Source organism: Seriola lalandi, unplaced genomic scaffold (genome assembly GCF_002814215.2).
Source record: "Seriola lalandi dorsalis isolate HSWRI2012SDOR001 ecotype SW California unplaced genomic scaffold, Sedor1 jcf7180002051108, whole genome shotgun sequence".
Lineage (NCBI taxonomy): Eukaryota > Metazoa > Chordata > Actinopteri > Carangiformes > Carangidae > Seriola > Seriola lalandi.
This window is the reverse complement of record NW_019521661.1, coordinates 278,172-292,062: the sequence shown is the minus strand read 5'-3', so window position 1 is coordinate 292,062 and position 13,891 is coordinate 278,172. Positions and strand designations below refer to the sequence as shown.

The 13,891-nt window shown below is 42.9% G+C and overlaps 1 protein-coding gene across 2 annotated transcripts in view; it reads left to right on the top strand.

Moving 5' to 3' along the window:
- The window catches only part of celf6 (CUGBP Elav-like family member 6), a 139,573-nt gene that overhangs the window by 107,097 nt on the left and 18,585 nt on the right, over positions 1 to 13,891 (top strand). The window contains exons 6-11 of one of the 2 annotated variants that reach the window (XM_023399257.2): positions 5,109 to 5,282; positions 6,206 to 6,353; positions 7,660 to 7,809; positions 8,643 to 8,705; positions 9,307 to 9,387; positions 13,524 to 13,667. In XM_023399257.2, the coding sequence (XP_023255025.1) occupies positions 5,109 to 5,282; positions 6,206 to 6,353; positions 7,660 to 7,809; positions 8,643 to 8,705; positions 9,307 to 9,387; positions 13,524 to 13,667 (760 nt within the window). The remainder of the gene's footprint in view (positions 1 to 5,108; positions 5,283 to 6,205; positions 6,354 to 7,659; positions 7,810 to 8,642; positions 8,706 to 9,306; positions 9,388 to 13,523; positions 13,668 to 13,891) is intronic. The other variant, XM_087172003.1, reaches the window with a different exon arrangement.

Here is a 13,891-nt window from a genome sequence, read left to right as displayed (position 1 = left end):
TCTATATTATCCATATCTCTCTCCCTCTATCCCCGCACCTGTTATCCTCCTCTCCACAAATCCAACTTCCTCTCAGATTAATAGGCAAGGTGGCCATTAGTATCCAACTAAGGCTTTGGTACCGATGGGGGATGCAGTTAATTTGGATAATATCACTGCCACATGTCGTCAACAACAGACTAACAGGAGGCAGGATTCAGAGAGTGGGCTGCTCTGCTCACTGCCTGCTGCCAGCTGTGAGGTCTGGATGAACCTTGAACAAAGAGTTGTCTCTCACTTCCTCTCTGTCTCTCTCTCCCTCTTAATGTTCTCTCTACAGCATCTGTGTTACCTGGCACACACGCACATGCCATAAATAATACCTCCACCAAAACACGCTGGCCCAAAATGAAAGGCTTTAATGAAGCTTAAGGGCAAGGGATGCCACCAAAGGGCATGCGCTGATAGATCGGGTCATAGCTTTAATTGATGTTTATTGCAGATTGCAGGTGCTTCCAAAATTAACTTAAAAGGTGATTGGGCACAGAACAGTCACTCTCACTGGTTTCAGCTGTTGCATTACAGTAAGGCTGCGGAGGCACAGGTGGCAAAACTTCAAATGTCAAAGCCGAGGGCAGCCAGACAGCACCCAGCAAATTGCAGACATTGTCACATTCGGTGTCACAGCGTGGCTGACAGGGCCTGTGGAGCTCTCCGGTGTTGGCAGCAACAAGAGCGTGCATGTGTGTGATACTATAGTTCTGGATTAATGAGAGATAAGAACAAGCCAGAGAGCATTGTCATTGTAATACACAAGTCATCAAACACCACATGAAACTACTGTAGAACCTCGGCAGGCTTGTGGCTGACATACTGCATGGAGTTTTGTTTTCTACTGTCCGCACATATGATGGTGAAAACTGCTGTTGATGGACAAAATGGAGCCAAGTGAAAAATACCATTATGAATGACAGGTATTCTTCTTCTGCGTGTTTCGGTTTGACGCGGTGTGCTCGGCAGCCGCAGCAGTATGTGGTGGACAGCAAGGCCAGACCAAGACAGCATCATCCACTGCTAATGAGAGACAGCCCTCCCGTGAGGCTAGCAAAGACGTAGCAAGGTTCAGAGAGTTGAATACCAAGCCCACAGGAGGTTCATCCAATTACCAAACAAACTTGTTCCGATGTATTCAATTAATTTCTTACAGATTCTCGATTAGCACTTTCTCTAAGTCTGTAGAAAGCTGCAAGTTTTGCCTGTCATTTAAAAGTAGCTGCTGTACGTTTTGCTGAATGACTGGGGAGAAGGAGGTTGTTCGCACATTAGTGGCTGATCATTAGTATGCTTTTCTAAATGACAGCTTCCTTTCAACGAGTGTGTTGTTTAAATTATATTGCTGTAAGCCTCTGTAGAGGACAGATGACGAGTGTCTGTTTACCTGTTGGTAGACACTTAACAACAGTGTCTTTTTATCACAGTAATGCAGAGATAAAAGAATAATGCCGTTTCACTGGTGTAGTTGAGTTCTAATCCCTCAATTACAGTTGTGTATTTTTCCATCTACACATTTCGTGGCCTATACAAAATCCAATATGGGAGATTTTCACAAGTCAAGTGTGTTGTTCAAGAAATTAGATTAGTTTTTGAACCCGTGACAAATTCCTTAGTTGTACCTGTCAAAAGTGAAGGCTCCCTGTTGGCCCTTATCAAATTCAGCGAATTCATTTTCTCTCCAGGTATAGGAGTCATGCCGGTGGAGGTTATTATTCTGTTTGTTTGTCAGCTTGTGATTTTCTGCTACCAGTGAGGAGTGGCTGTTTTGCATCCAGTGCCTGTTGTCTGCTGCCACCTGTTTCTTCATTACCTGGCCACATATTACTCTTTCTTTATGTGGAAAGAAACTCCTCATCCGTGAGGGGGGATCACACTCTGAAATCTGCTTTTTCTGATTAGGCCTTGGATCTAGTCAGAATACATCCGCTTTAGATGTAAGGATATGAAATTTTCCTATTCAGGGGTAAGGATAAGATTTTTTCTCCTCTTTTTTTTTTAGAGGGGATATATTGGCTTTTATGTTATGAAAGTCAGAAATACTCAGCTCAGACATGAGTGGCAGTGCTGACAACACCTACAGAGGCTGTTGTAGTGCTTTAGTCCTGCTGCCAAGACTTTTCAGTGTAGACACTGCAGACTGGGTCTCCTCCTGTGCTGTCGTCTACAGCAGAGCACTCTGCTGGGAGAGGCCAGACTCGCCTCACAGTCTGGCCTAGTCTGGCTCGAGTCACGGTGCAGTGAGTACAGGCAGCCTCGGGCTTTCACAGTCCTGATGCTCACAATGCATTCTTCATGAGGTATTAAATGAACATAAGAATACACAGATACACAAAGCAGAAAATGAACGTGATCTAAATGCCAGGCCCCTGTGCCGTGTGCAGGCTTGAGCAACAACGCTGGAGGAAGATGTTTGCTCAGTGCCAGCCTCATTAAATCCAACAGCCCGGTTCCTTCAACTGGTCCACAAAGTTGAAAAAGAACGGAGAAAGGTCAGGAGGTGGGATGAAATGAAATTAGAAAGGGAGAAACAGTGCCGTTAACGCCACCACGTCGGCGTATTGATTTAACTAATTGAAATGGCACCAAGGGAGAAACACCAGATGGGTCTCCTCTGGCCTGAGGTGGGGTGCTGGCTGGCTCTGATAGGATCCCATCTGAGACACACTGTCCCTGGGGTGCATGCTGATGCCTTCCTTTATTCCCCAGCCTCTTTCTCACGGTTATCTACAGCCAACACATTCTCGTGGTTGTGTTAATAGAATGACACATTTTCACATGGGTTAGTCAAATAGCTTGCAAAAAAAAAAAAAAAAAAAAAAAAAAAAAAATTTGTGGAACAAGAACTTGTGTGTTTTTGTGCATTTAGTATATGCGTGTTTGTCTTTTGACAAATGACAGTCAGACAGGACAGAAAATGTTGCTGAGGGGAGGATAAGGCTTAAGAAAATGGTGACTGACTTTAGGGTATTGTAAAAATAAAAATCAGCAATTTTCCTGTTTAAAATTTCATGAAGGCTTTAAAAAAATAGGACACACTCTTTTGTATGAATTACTATGAAATAGCATAAAGTAAGACTGAACTACAGTAAGACAAGGGCTGTGTTTGTTCTGTAGCTGAATACACACTCTTATGGTGTCGTTGCAATATTCAACTTCTAAGGGCACAAGTTTGTTTGTTTCTATGATTTTCTGTTTGGATAGTTCTGCTTTAGTAAGTTGCCGCCTGTAAGTAGCACTCAAGCTTAAACTTGGACCTGTAGGGCAGTTTAGTCTTGCTTTGTCAATTTCAATTTCTCATACACTGAGGCACAGAAACTCATGCACAAGAAACAGGTGTGTGCAGCATCAATCACACCGATCAGTCCCCTGCAGTTCACTCACATTACCGATGTCTACAACCAAAGAAAATGTGGAAATCTCAATCAAAGGCTGAATTTGTACTGACCCTGTCAGGATGAGGGATTTGTGAGTGATGGATCCAAGTTGTGATTATGGAGTCTTTTTCTCCCCGTGTCTTTGCTTTTATGATCTTACTAATCATATCCTGACTGCCCCCTGGCTGCCTGTGTCCTTCTGTCCTGGTGGTGCTCCGTGCTCTTTCCCAGCATGCACTGCCTGTAATTAAATAGGAGCCCGGTCCTCTTGACGGTGTCTGTGGCGGCTTTCTCTGCTTGGCAGCCTCCTCATCCTCCCTCTCTCTCTCTCTCTCTGTATCTTTTCTGTCTCTCACTCACACACTGACTCTCTCCCTCCCTCTCTCCTTTCCTGGATGTCACATGAGGAACTGACTCTGGTCTCTGTCTCTCAAATGATTTAATTGGATGCAAACTCAGGAGCACGGACATCAATATGGAACTATATCTGCCATAAGGCAGAGCCATTAGTCAATACTTCGCCCTCCACATGCCGAAGGCTTTTGTCAGACCTAATTACCCAGTGCTGTATTCAGTGGAGCTTCACCAGTGGGGGACTGGGACTCCTGTGGGATCTGGTTAGGATCACAGTTCACTCTCAGTGTATACAGTGGAGTTGGAGAGTTCACAAAAGCAAATATCACTCACTATTCTCTTCCATTTAACAATGACAGCTAAGAGACTGCAGTCATGTGCATATTCAGTTCCACTGTCTTACATGGCTGAGAAATACTAGGCCTGGAAGACTGAAGTGTTATCTGCACTGGACATCAGATGACAGAAATGAATAACATGCAAAGCGGTGATGCAAAGGATCCACACTCATGTTTTTAATAAAAGACTGTTGAAGCACTGATACAGATCAGCTCCACATCCTTTTTATTTTGTAGCCAACATTTTGTTGCAGGTCATTTCCCGAGGGAAACACACGTTGTGAGACAGCTATTTTTAACCACACAATAAAAAAATGCAAATGTGTTGCATGCATCCAGCAACCTTGTTTCTAAATGACCTGCATTTAGGTTATGGTCGGATTGATAATGTTCAATATGTCCATATATTTTCACACTCCCAGTTAAAGCATCTCATGTTAACAGGAGCAATAGACTTGTCAAGCATACGTAACAATGTCAGTCAGTGACATTAGTAATGATGCTTTCCATTAGCTTTAGGAAATTCATAAGAGCTGTGCTATTGTCTTGCTGTGCTTTTTTTTTTTTTTTTTTTTTTACACTTTGTGAAATACTATTTATTCACTCTGAGGACGTCCACAGACAGTTTTGCTAATAAACACCAGCTCATTAGCTGGTTGGCTGAAGTGGCAGGTGCAATCTCCAAAACTGCTGATTGAAAGTAACCATGGTGGTTGCAAGTGTTAGTATTATTAGTTGTCCTACTTTGTTGAAACTCTGACAGCACAAAAGACGTTTTATACTTATTATATTTAGATTTCTTTCTTTTTCTTGTTTGTTTTTTATGTTTATTTGCTTCAGTTAATCTCCTCGCAGCCACTGAAAAAGCGTGATTATACTCTGCAAAGTTTCCATTAAAGAGTTTTTTTTTTCATGAAGATACACATCAAAAGTGAAAAACTGAACCTATCTGGAAAAACCAAAGTTAGTTGCATATTCACTAACTTTTTCAATATACGTGTCCCTCCAGGGTGCCTCGTCCAGTCTGGTGGTCAAGTTTGCAGACACCGATAAGGAGAGGACCCTGCGTAGGATGCACCAGATGGCGGGCCAGCTCGGCATCTTCAGTCCCATGACCATCCAGTTTGGGGCCTATGGCGCCTACTCTCATGCTGTAAGTCTCAGCCCGGCGGGGGAGGAGACGGTGAGCTTTAAAAAAGAAAACAAAAACTGTTGTGATTTAAAGTTTGAACTCACAATCTCTCCCACTAGGCATGTGACACTCCGAGAGAACATCTACTTCAGTGATTCGCACTATTAAATGGCTGTTAGTGTCCGAATTTACATAGGCTTTACAGAAAATGCTGCACTGCTTTTTGAATTGTCTTTTTTATCCCCTCACTTGTCCAGGGAAGCTGCTTATCATGTATGCTCAGCACTATACTGTTTTACTTTCATACAGTTACAAGCATCAACTTCATATTCACTTTCCATTCCCACATTTCCTGACTTGATCTGTGAATTTAAACTGCCAACCCAAGCTCGCCTCTTTAACATTTGATTTACTTACACATATTCCTCTAGACTCAAACAGATGTGCACGTCATTCCCACGAACCCACACCCCCCACCCCTCTCCCTCCCAGCCCACCCCACCCGCACTTCTTATTCACACATGAAAGTCACAGCCTGAGTTAGGAGTGTGTGAGATTTTGCACTCATACAGTAGCTAACAACTCACCCTGACAGGTGAGACTCGCCCACTCACGCACGATCTCTCCACTAACTCTGCCACCGCAGCACCATTTTTTCTCTCACACATATACATATACATTTCATATAGATATGCATAGTCTCCAGCTTGCCAAACTCATCTCAGCACATAGGCTTTATCTTGTGTCAGTATAATGAGCACAAAAGCCAGAGCAGTGTTAGAGGAGCTGGGAAGCAACGCTGCAGGGCAACACAGACCACTCTGTTCAAGAACAAGGCATGGGCCAAGCAAACAGAGATGTGAGAGTAAACATGCTCTGGTCCTGCGGCTATTTCACCCTCCTTTCCTTTTCTGTCCTTCCCTCCATCCCTCCCGCCATTCGCCTCTCTTCCCCACTGCTCTTTAATCCTACAGCAGATGATGCAACAGCAAGCAGCCCTGATGGCAGCGACACAAGGGTCCTACCTGAACCCCATGGCAGCCATCGCTGCCGCGCAAATGCAGCAAATGGCAGCTTTCAATGTCAACGGCCTGGTGGCTACTCCCATGACACCGTCCTCAGGTATACACTAATAGGCGCACACGCACACGCACACACACACACACACACACACACACACACACACACACACACACACACACACACACAGGACTTCCATTTCTCACTGCTGCCCTGGAACATTTTCATCATTAGCAAGAATTATAGAAGCAGTAGTAATATATTCATTCAAGGCCTTTCTACTTTTGCCCTTGTTCCATTTTTTTAGATGTAGGCTCCATATTCTGGGCTGAAGCAGACATTTCCAGTGTTGAATTAAAGGAAGTGGAGCTTTGTATTGAGCGAGGCATGATGGGAGAAGATGTACAGCATTCCTTGACACTCATTGGCAGCCACATTATAGTCTCTCTCTCTTTTCCTCTCTCTCATTATCTCTCTTGCTCTCTCCCTGTCTCCCTGTCTGTCGCTCTCTTCCTCTGTGTCTCTGTGACAGTGTGTGTTTTCTGGGAACACAGCCAATCCGATGACTTTGGATGCAGAGTCCTTGGCTTATACAATATAAGAGCAAAGATTTGTGTGAGATAATCCTGGACCCCAGTCTGAACTATCTTTTTGGCCCTTGTCATGAGGAGCTTTGATGGCTCGACACTAAGTAGGCAGGCCGCCTGAAGGCGGGGTCATTGCAAATGTATTAAATAAAGTGGTTTGACGCTGTACCTGGCATTTGTAATCCACAAGGCCTACACATACCAGGTAATGCCTATCAAACATAATCCTACAAGACCTAAATGCCCTTCACCTGGATTAGAAAAATAATAAAAATCCATCAGCACAAAGGGGCACTGACAAGGTGACAGACTTGGAATATCACCTCAAGGAGAAAAGGTGGTTAGAAGGAGAAGCACAGGCTTCTGCGTTTATCACACTGTAACTTTACTTGTACACCAATTTTGTATCCATACTTTTCGTACCTTTAAAAGGTGCAGTTATGTACCCTAAGAGGTAAAAATCTACCTTTAAACATGGGTATAATAATGAAGAATAATCCAAAAATCTGAGAGCAACCTTCCCCCCCACCACCCTTACACATCAATCATTGTGCCACCTTGACTGATTTTAGCAACTGAACCTTTAGTTCCGACTGAATTGGTACCGATTTATACCAAACAACATCATTGCACCTTTATAGTGGGTCAAAAGGCACATATTTGTGCTCAAGAGGACCCATTATGTCCCTGTTATACAGCTGTACATTTGGGAGGAAATGTTCAGTACAAAAATATACCTCTCTTGTACCCCTATTTTTGAGAGTGCATCATGTGAACCGTGCACCCTGCAGTTTCCGTAATGACTCTGTATCTATTTGCAGGCACCAGCACACCCCCAGGCATCTCTGCCACAGCCGTGCCCAGCATAGCCACCCCAATCGGGGTCAACGGATTCAGTGCCCTCCCGCCTCAAAGCAACGGGCAGCCCACCTCTGAGCCCATCTACACCAATGGTATTCATCCTTACCCAGGTGAGCCAATCAACGTTTACATAAAAGAAACATGAGATATATTTGTAACATCTACTGTCATGAGACGGTTGCTCTGACCCTGACACTTCTGACGTTTAGCTGCTTGTACTGATGGTGATCTATGAATGTTTGATTATTCTAGTGTTATACATGATCTGAATAAGAACATAACCTAGCTGCCACAATGCAAGTTCAACACGTCAGTAGTGACAAATTGAATTATGTCACATAGTACTGTTTAAAAGTTGACAAGAGTCCTTTTTACTTCACACTCTCCTGACATCTTTTTCTGATTTGAACTGAAGCGTTTAAAGCTTGAGGGTCAATCAGCAGCGTCTTTGGCAGATTTCTCAGCAGCTCAGCTCCAGTATCATGATGGATCCATCAGTTCATCCATCAGTCCATTATGGCTAATTTGATGTGTTTCAACCCGTCCTCAGCTTCTTAATGTTGTCTGGGACTGATTCCTGAAGAACTGACAGACTCACACTTCCCATTCTGCATTATGCAAAGGCAGCTGCGATTGTAATGAACTACAAAGTGGTTTGTTTGGCATGTTGTTAATATTTGATGCAAACATCTGGGGCAAACAAGCATTTTGAAGCACTGAGAGATATGACAAGCCACATTTCTCCCACTCCCTGTGTGATCTCACCCCCTGATGGTTCTCCACAGATAAGCCAATTTCTGCCTCGCTCTTTAACACTCTCTCTATATCTCTCTTTGTCTCTGTATTCGTCTTGACCACTCTATGTCCCGTCTTTGTCTGTTTTTGCTTTCATTTTCCTTTTCGTCGCCCCCCTTTCTCGGACTCTCTTTTCGTCTCTCTGCAGCACAGAGTCCAACGGTGACCGACCCTCTCCAACAGGCTTATGCCGGTGTCCAGCACTACGCAGGTGATCCGTCTCTCTTACCGCCTCTACTCTCTCACTTCCTCCATCTGTCCCTTTCCCTCTACCCTCTCCCTTTGTGTTTGTCACATTAGTAGACACTATGACAGGTATAGATATAGCCGTACGACCAGCCAATTTTCTCCCGGATTAGGCTACTTTACATTAGGATTGCAAAAGGATTTTCACTTGACTTGATTATACACCCACACACACACACACACACACAAAAAAAAAAAAAACTTAATTCCAAAAGTATAACACAAGCTGAGGATCTCAACCTGCCATAGGCTCCAGCATGAGAGATGACATAGACCTCTCAGACCACTGCATTCTGCCTGACATCAGCTCCTATTAACATGGTGTAAGTCTCCCTCTCTTTCTTTGTGTGTCTGCTCAGTTGAACTGTACTCCACTCCCCTCTTGCCATGCTCTTTGTGCAGTGATCCACCAGCCAAATGAGCCCAGGCTCCCAATCATAATGCAATTTATTTATGCAGTGTCTAGAGGACGCAAATGAACAATGGAATAATGATTTGAGTTTTGTTGTGTCAAATATGAAAATGGAGATGTGAAAAATTCCACTCTGGTTCTCCCTTTGCAACAGCAGCCTACCCTGCCGCCTATGCGCCAATCAGCCAAGCGTTCCCCCAGCAACCAACCATCATTCCCCAGCAACAGAGGGAAGGTAAGAGCGAGCAAGCGCGCCCACCCAAGATAAAAGGTGATAATTGCCATGTTCCATTCTAATGTAGCTGCGCTGCTTTGAATTAGCGAGGGAGGGAAAAAGCTGGCTGGGGAAAATGTGAGAAAAAGGCTTCCCATTTAAAGAGAAGAACATTAGCAGTGAGATGGAAAGTTACTCTGTCATTATTCAAAAACTGCACTAATTCAAACTCGCAGCGTTGGACTGCTTAATCAGTCCATTACAATGTGTTTAAGTGGTTATAAATATTCATCAGATTAATTAGCTGCATGCATAATCATTTATTACCATTCCTAGTGTAGTGTTCGTTCTTATGCCACAGCATCAGATGTAATAAAGCATAGGATATACTGTGATGGTAAATCACTCTTTTTGACACCATTTTTCAGTCTCAATTATTCATCTATATGATTGTATGAGACAGCGTAGAGTGGCATGAATATTCAGTATAGGAACTCTTAAGTCGAGAAAAAGTTAGTTTATGTTTGCATTTTTTGATAGTGAGAGTGCAAGCCAGGGTCACAGTGCAGAAGCGTATGAATGAAGTGTAGATACACATAGACTTATCCTCACATGTCAGCTCCTTATTCGCTTCACAAAAAAAAACAAAAAAACAAAAACAAAAAACATGAAGTTGTTGAGCTTATCTCTCACTGCTACGACGGAACATTTTAATCATTGGCAAGAATCATAGAAGTCATGGTAATGCAAACACACACAGACAAAGCCACATACACACACACACACACACACACACACACACACACACACACACACACACACACACATAGAGCTATTCTTGGTTGAGCCAGTGGCCTGTCTGAGTTCTGGCCTCCTCTGGGTTTTGGCTGCTCTCCCAGTCTGTCTCAGTCCATTGCCACAGTCTGCAGCTCTGCCATTTAACAAGAGACACCTAAACCTGAATACACAGGCACAGTCAAGCCTCAGCTTCAACCTCCTCTGAAAGCTAACAATTTCAACAATGCATTCTATCAGTCCGTGTCTGTGAGTATATCAACAAAGGAAATCCTCCCAAATCCAAAAATATAATTTCAACCAGACGAATCTTTGCTGTACTCTTTGAAAATATGTGTCCTTTTCACTTCAGAGAAGCATCTCAGGCAGCACAGTGACATGTCAATACTATACGACAACACACCCACACAGCAACTAGCAACACTGTATATGTCATACCCAAAGCAATGCAGTGCTGTCAGATGCTTGTGGATGAACTAATTATGTCTCAACTTTCAATCAGTTCAGTAAATTAATTGGTTGTAAAAATAAAAAACAACAAAAAAAACTATGGTATGAAAAATTTTCCTGCATGGAAAATTTAAAGGCAGTCACATTGCTTAAGTTCAGTGTCAACTTTAACAAATCTGTCCATGTTGAGAATACTATGGCTGTGTCCGAAATCAATCCGTATTTACTTTACACTGCGCTATATTTACCCTCTGCTGTTTTATTTGAGTGTCTGAATTCTGAGTGTGTAAATGCGTCCACTATATAGTGCCCTAAAAAAAATCCACAATGAAACAAAAATAAATTTGTGGCCGTGGCATGTGCAGTACTTTCTGCCAACAATTCCACGATACTATGCATTTTATATATGTGAAACCTGCAGTTGTGTGACTCAACAGCAGTGATGATTTAAAAATAGGATGATTAGTAAGTGTCTCAAATCTCAATTTACTAAACTATTCTGTGTCTATTATATAGTGATGGAGTGAATGAGGGAGTGATTTCGGACACAGCCTAAGACCCGTTTCAGGAGCACTGGGTTAAAGGCATCACCACCGACCTAAGCAGAATAATTCTTAGGTGAAAAGACAATGTAGCAGCATCAGTGTGTTAGTGGTTGTTTGAGATGATGGCAAATTTTGAAAAGAACGTTTAGCTGTATTCGTATGCCTTGTCGTCTTCCTTGTTCATTCAAATTTCAAAGCTTTCTTTTTGCCTTGCTGTTGAGTGAAACTGTCACACCAGTCAATATGTTATATGACTTGCATTATGAATGTTTTAAAAGAGTACTCCACCAATTTAGCATTGCACTCAAAAGTAAAAAAAACAAAAAACTATCAGAATTGATGCAGCTGAACTCTCCTCTTTATATCATGCATTCTTCTTCTTTTTCAAACCCTGGCACCTATATTACCCAAAATGCAACTCAAACTGCTGACAGTTCATTTGGAAATTCAGGTGCGTTATACTAGTCACAGCTAGCAGCCCAAACCAGTTAGCCTCAAACAGAAATGAGGGGTGGGATACATGGGTCTGGTAAGCTCACGTGTTTCTTACTCCACACCCTCAGATTTTTTTTCCCACTTTATTCTCTAGTCTTCAGCCCCTGCTGATGTTACGTCAAGTGACATCACTTGAGGCAATTTATCAGACTTTGCGCAGCTCCCTCTGGAGACCCGAAAAGGCTTTGTATAACACTTTCACATGTGAAGTCGTACTGCCCAAGGCCTGTAAACAGACTTTGATGTGTAAAATCGCTTCTGCTTTAAAAAATAAATAATAATAAATTCTGCATATATGAATCATACCAAATTATTCCTCATCCTAAACTGTGAGAACAAGTCATACATCCCTGTGTCTGAACAAATAAAACCAAGCCAGATTAACTTGTCAACATGCACTTCTTTTCCACAATGGACAGGTTTTTAGATATAGAATTTGTTCTGTAAAAATGTCTCTAAAAATCATATATAGATATACATTTATATTTGTGTATGTGACAGTATTCTTTGTTGGACTAGAGACTGTAGGATTTTATTCTCACACATTTTGCCAGTCACAAAACTACCTTAACTCACACACAGTTGAATACACAGACTGGCATATATATGAGAGGCTTGTATGAAGCGGTCAGAGGATCACCATGATTTTTGTATTATTCTTTATTTTTGGAACCTATGCACTGTTCTTATATACCAGTCAGACATTTCTTTCCCTCAAACAAACCACTTCGTTTCAAAGCATGAATCCTCCATCAGAGACCTAAACCTAAACAGACAGAACTGAGTTTCAGCCTTGGAAAAAAAAAAAACCCACTCTGTCAACCTGTGTGTGCATGTGCGTGTGTGTCCTCTATCTCGCTGAGGCATAGCAGCACTACAGCCAGCCACCACTGCAGCTCTCTTATCAGCCTTCTCACCAGCCCTGGTCTCATCTCGTCATGCTATCACCCTGAGCAATGAGACAGGAGAGAATGCTAGCCAGGCAGCCAGCTGCAAGCATACTGTCCCCGAGTCCATCACATCTCTCCCCCCACCTCTCTCTCTCTCACGCTCTCTCTCTCCGTCCCTGGTCTCATCTCTCTCTCTCTCTGTCTCTCTCCAGTTCATTCCTGCCTTTATCCAGATTGGCCTGTACAATATGTGGCAGCTGGGTGGATGAGTGTGGAGGGATGGAGAGAGATTGGAAGACAGTCCTACTGTCACACAGTAATTGGGGCAAAAACTTGGCTTATGTCTTAATGCGTGCTCTGCCCCCTCCTCCTCTCTCTCTCTCTCTCTCTCTCTCTCCCTCTCTCTTTCTCTGTCTCACTGTTTCTCTTTCTCGATATAACCGTCTCAATCTTTCTCTTTCAATCAGCCTCTCTGTGTTTTTTCTCCCTCCTGTTGTCTCCGTTTTTATCTCTGGCTTTTTCTCTCTTTTACTTCTCCTATCTCTGCCTCTCTGTGGCTGTTTACATGTGCACACACAGCAACTGCCAGCACATTTTCTCAGACAATAGTCAAATTTAACTGTATAATAAGATTTAGTAAAGTGCCACCTATCTATCCAGTTATTACATGAAATGAGGTTCTCAGGAGGATTCCAATGGCAACCACAAAAAGAGCTGACCAAACAGCCTGTGTGAACTCCTGAAAATGGGATTACAGTGTGTGTACCAGAAAAACTAGGTTTAACACGACTAATATTTGTGCCACGGGGAACATAATCAGGATTTGCTGTTTACATGGCTCATATATTCCTTGGATTATTGTCTTAATTGCTTTATTGAGTCATTTTTTCAACCCGTGTTATTGTGGTCAGTCTCTGTCGCACTGGGCGCCTCCTGTTTACGCTCCCGTCTAACCCTCCTGTTGTCTTTCTCTCATCACCAGGGCCAGAAGGTTGCAACCTGTTTATTTATCACCTGCCCCAGGAGTTCGGAGATGCGGAGCTCATGCAAATGTTCCTGCCTTTTGGCAACGTCATCTCCGCCAAAGTCTTTGTGGACCGAGCGACCAATCAGAGCAAATGTTTCGGTGAGTCAAGCATCAATGTTGAAGTGAAGAAAGAAAAAAAATATATATATATATTAACATGAACAAAGTCACGCAGTGGCTGTGCTTGGCAGTCTTCTCATGCCTCTTGTTGCTTTCCGGCAATTTGTGTTTGCTTTTGCTTTTATTCCCAGTGTCTATCCTAATCAAGCTGCAATTAACATTTTAAAGGTGGCGTTACATGCCACTGAGCAGAGGGGGCGGGG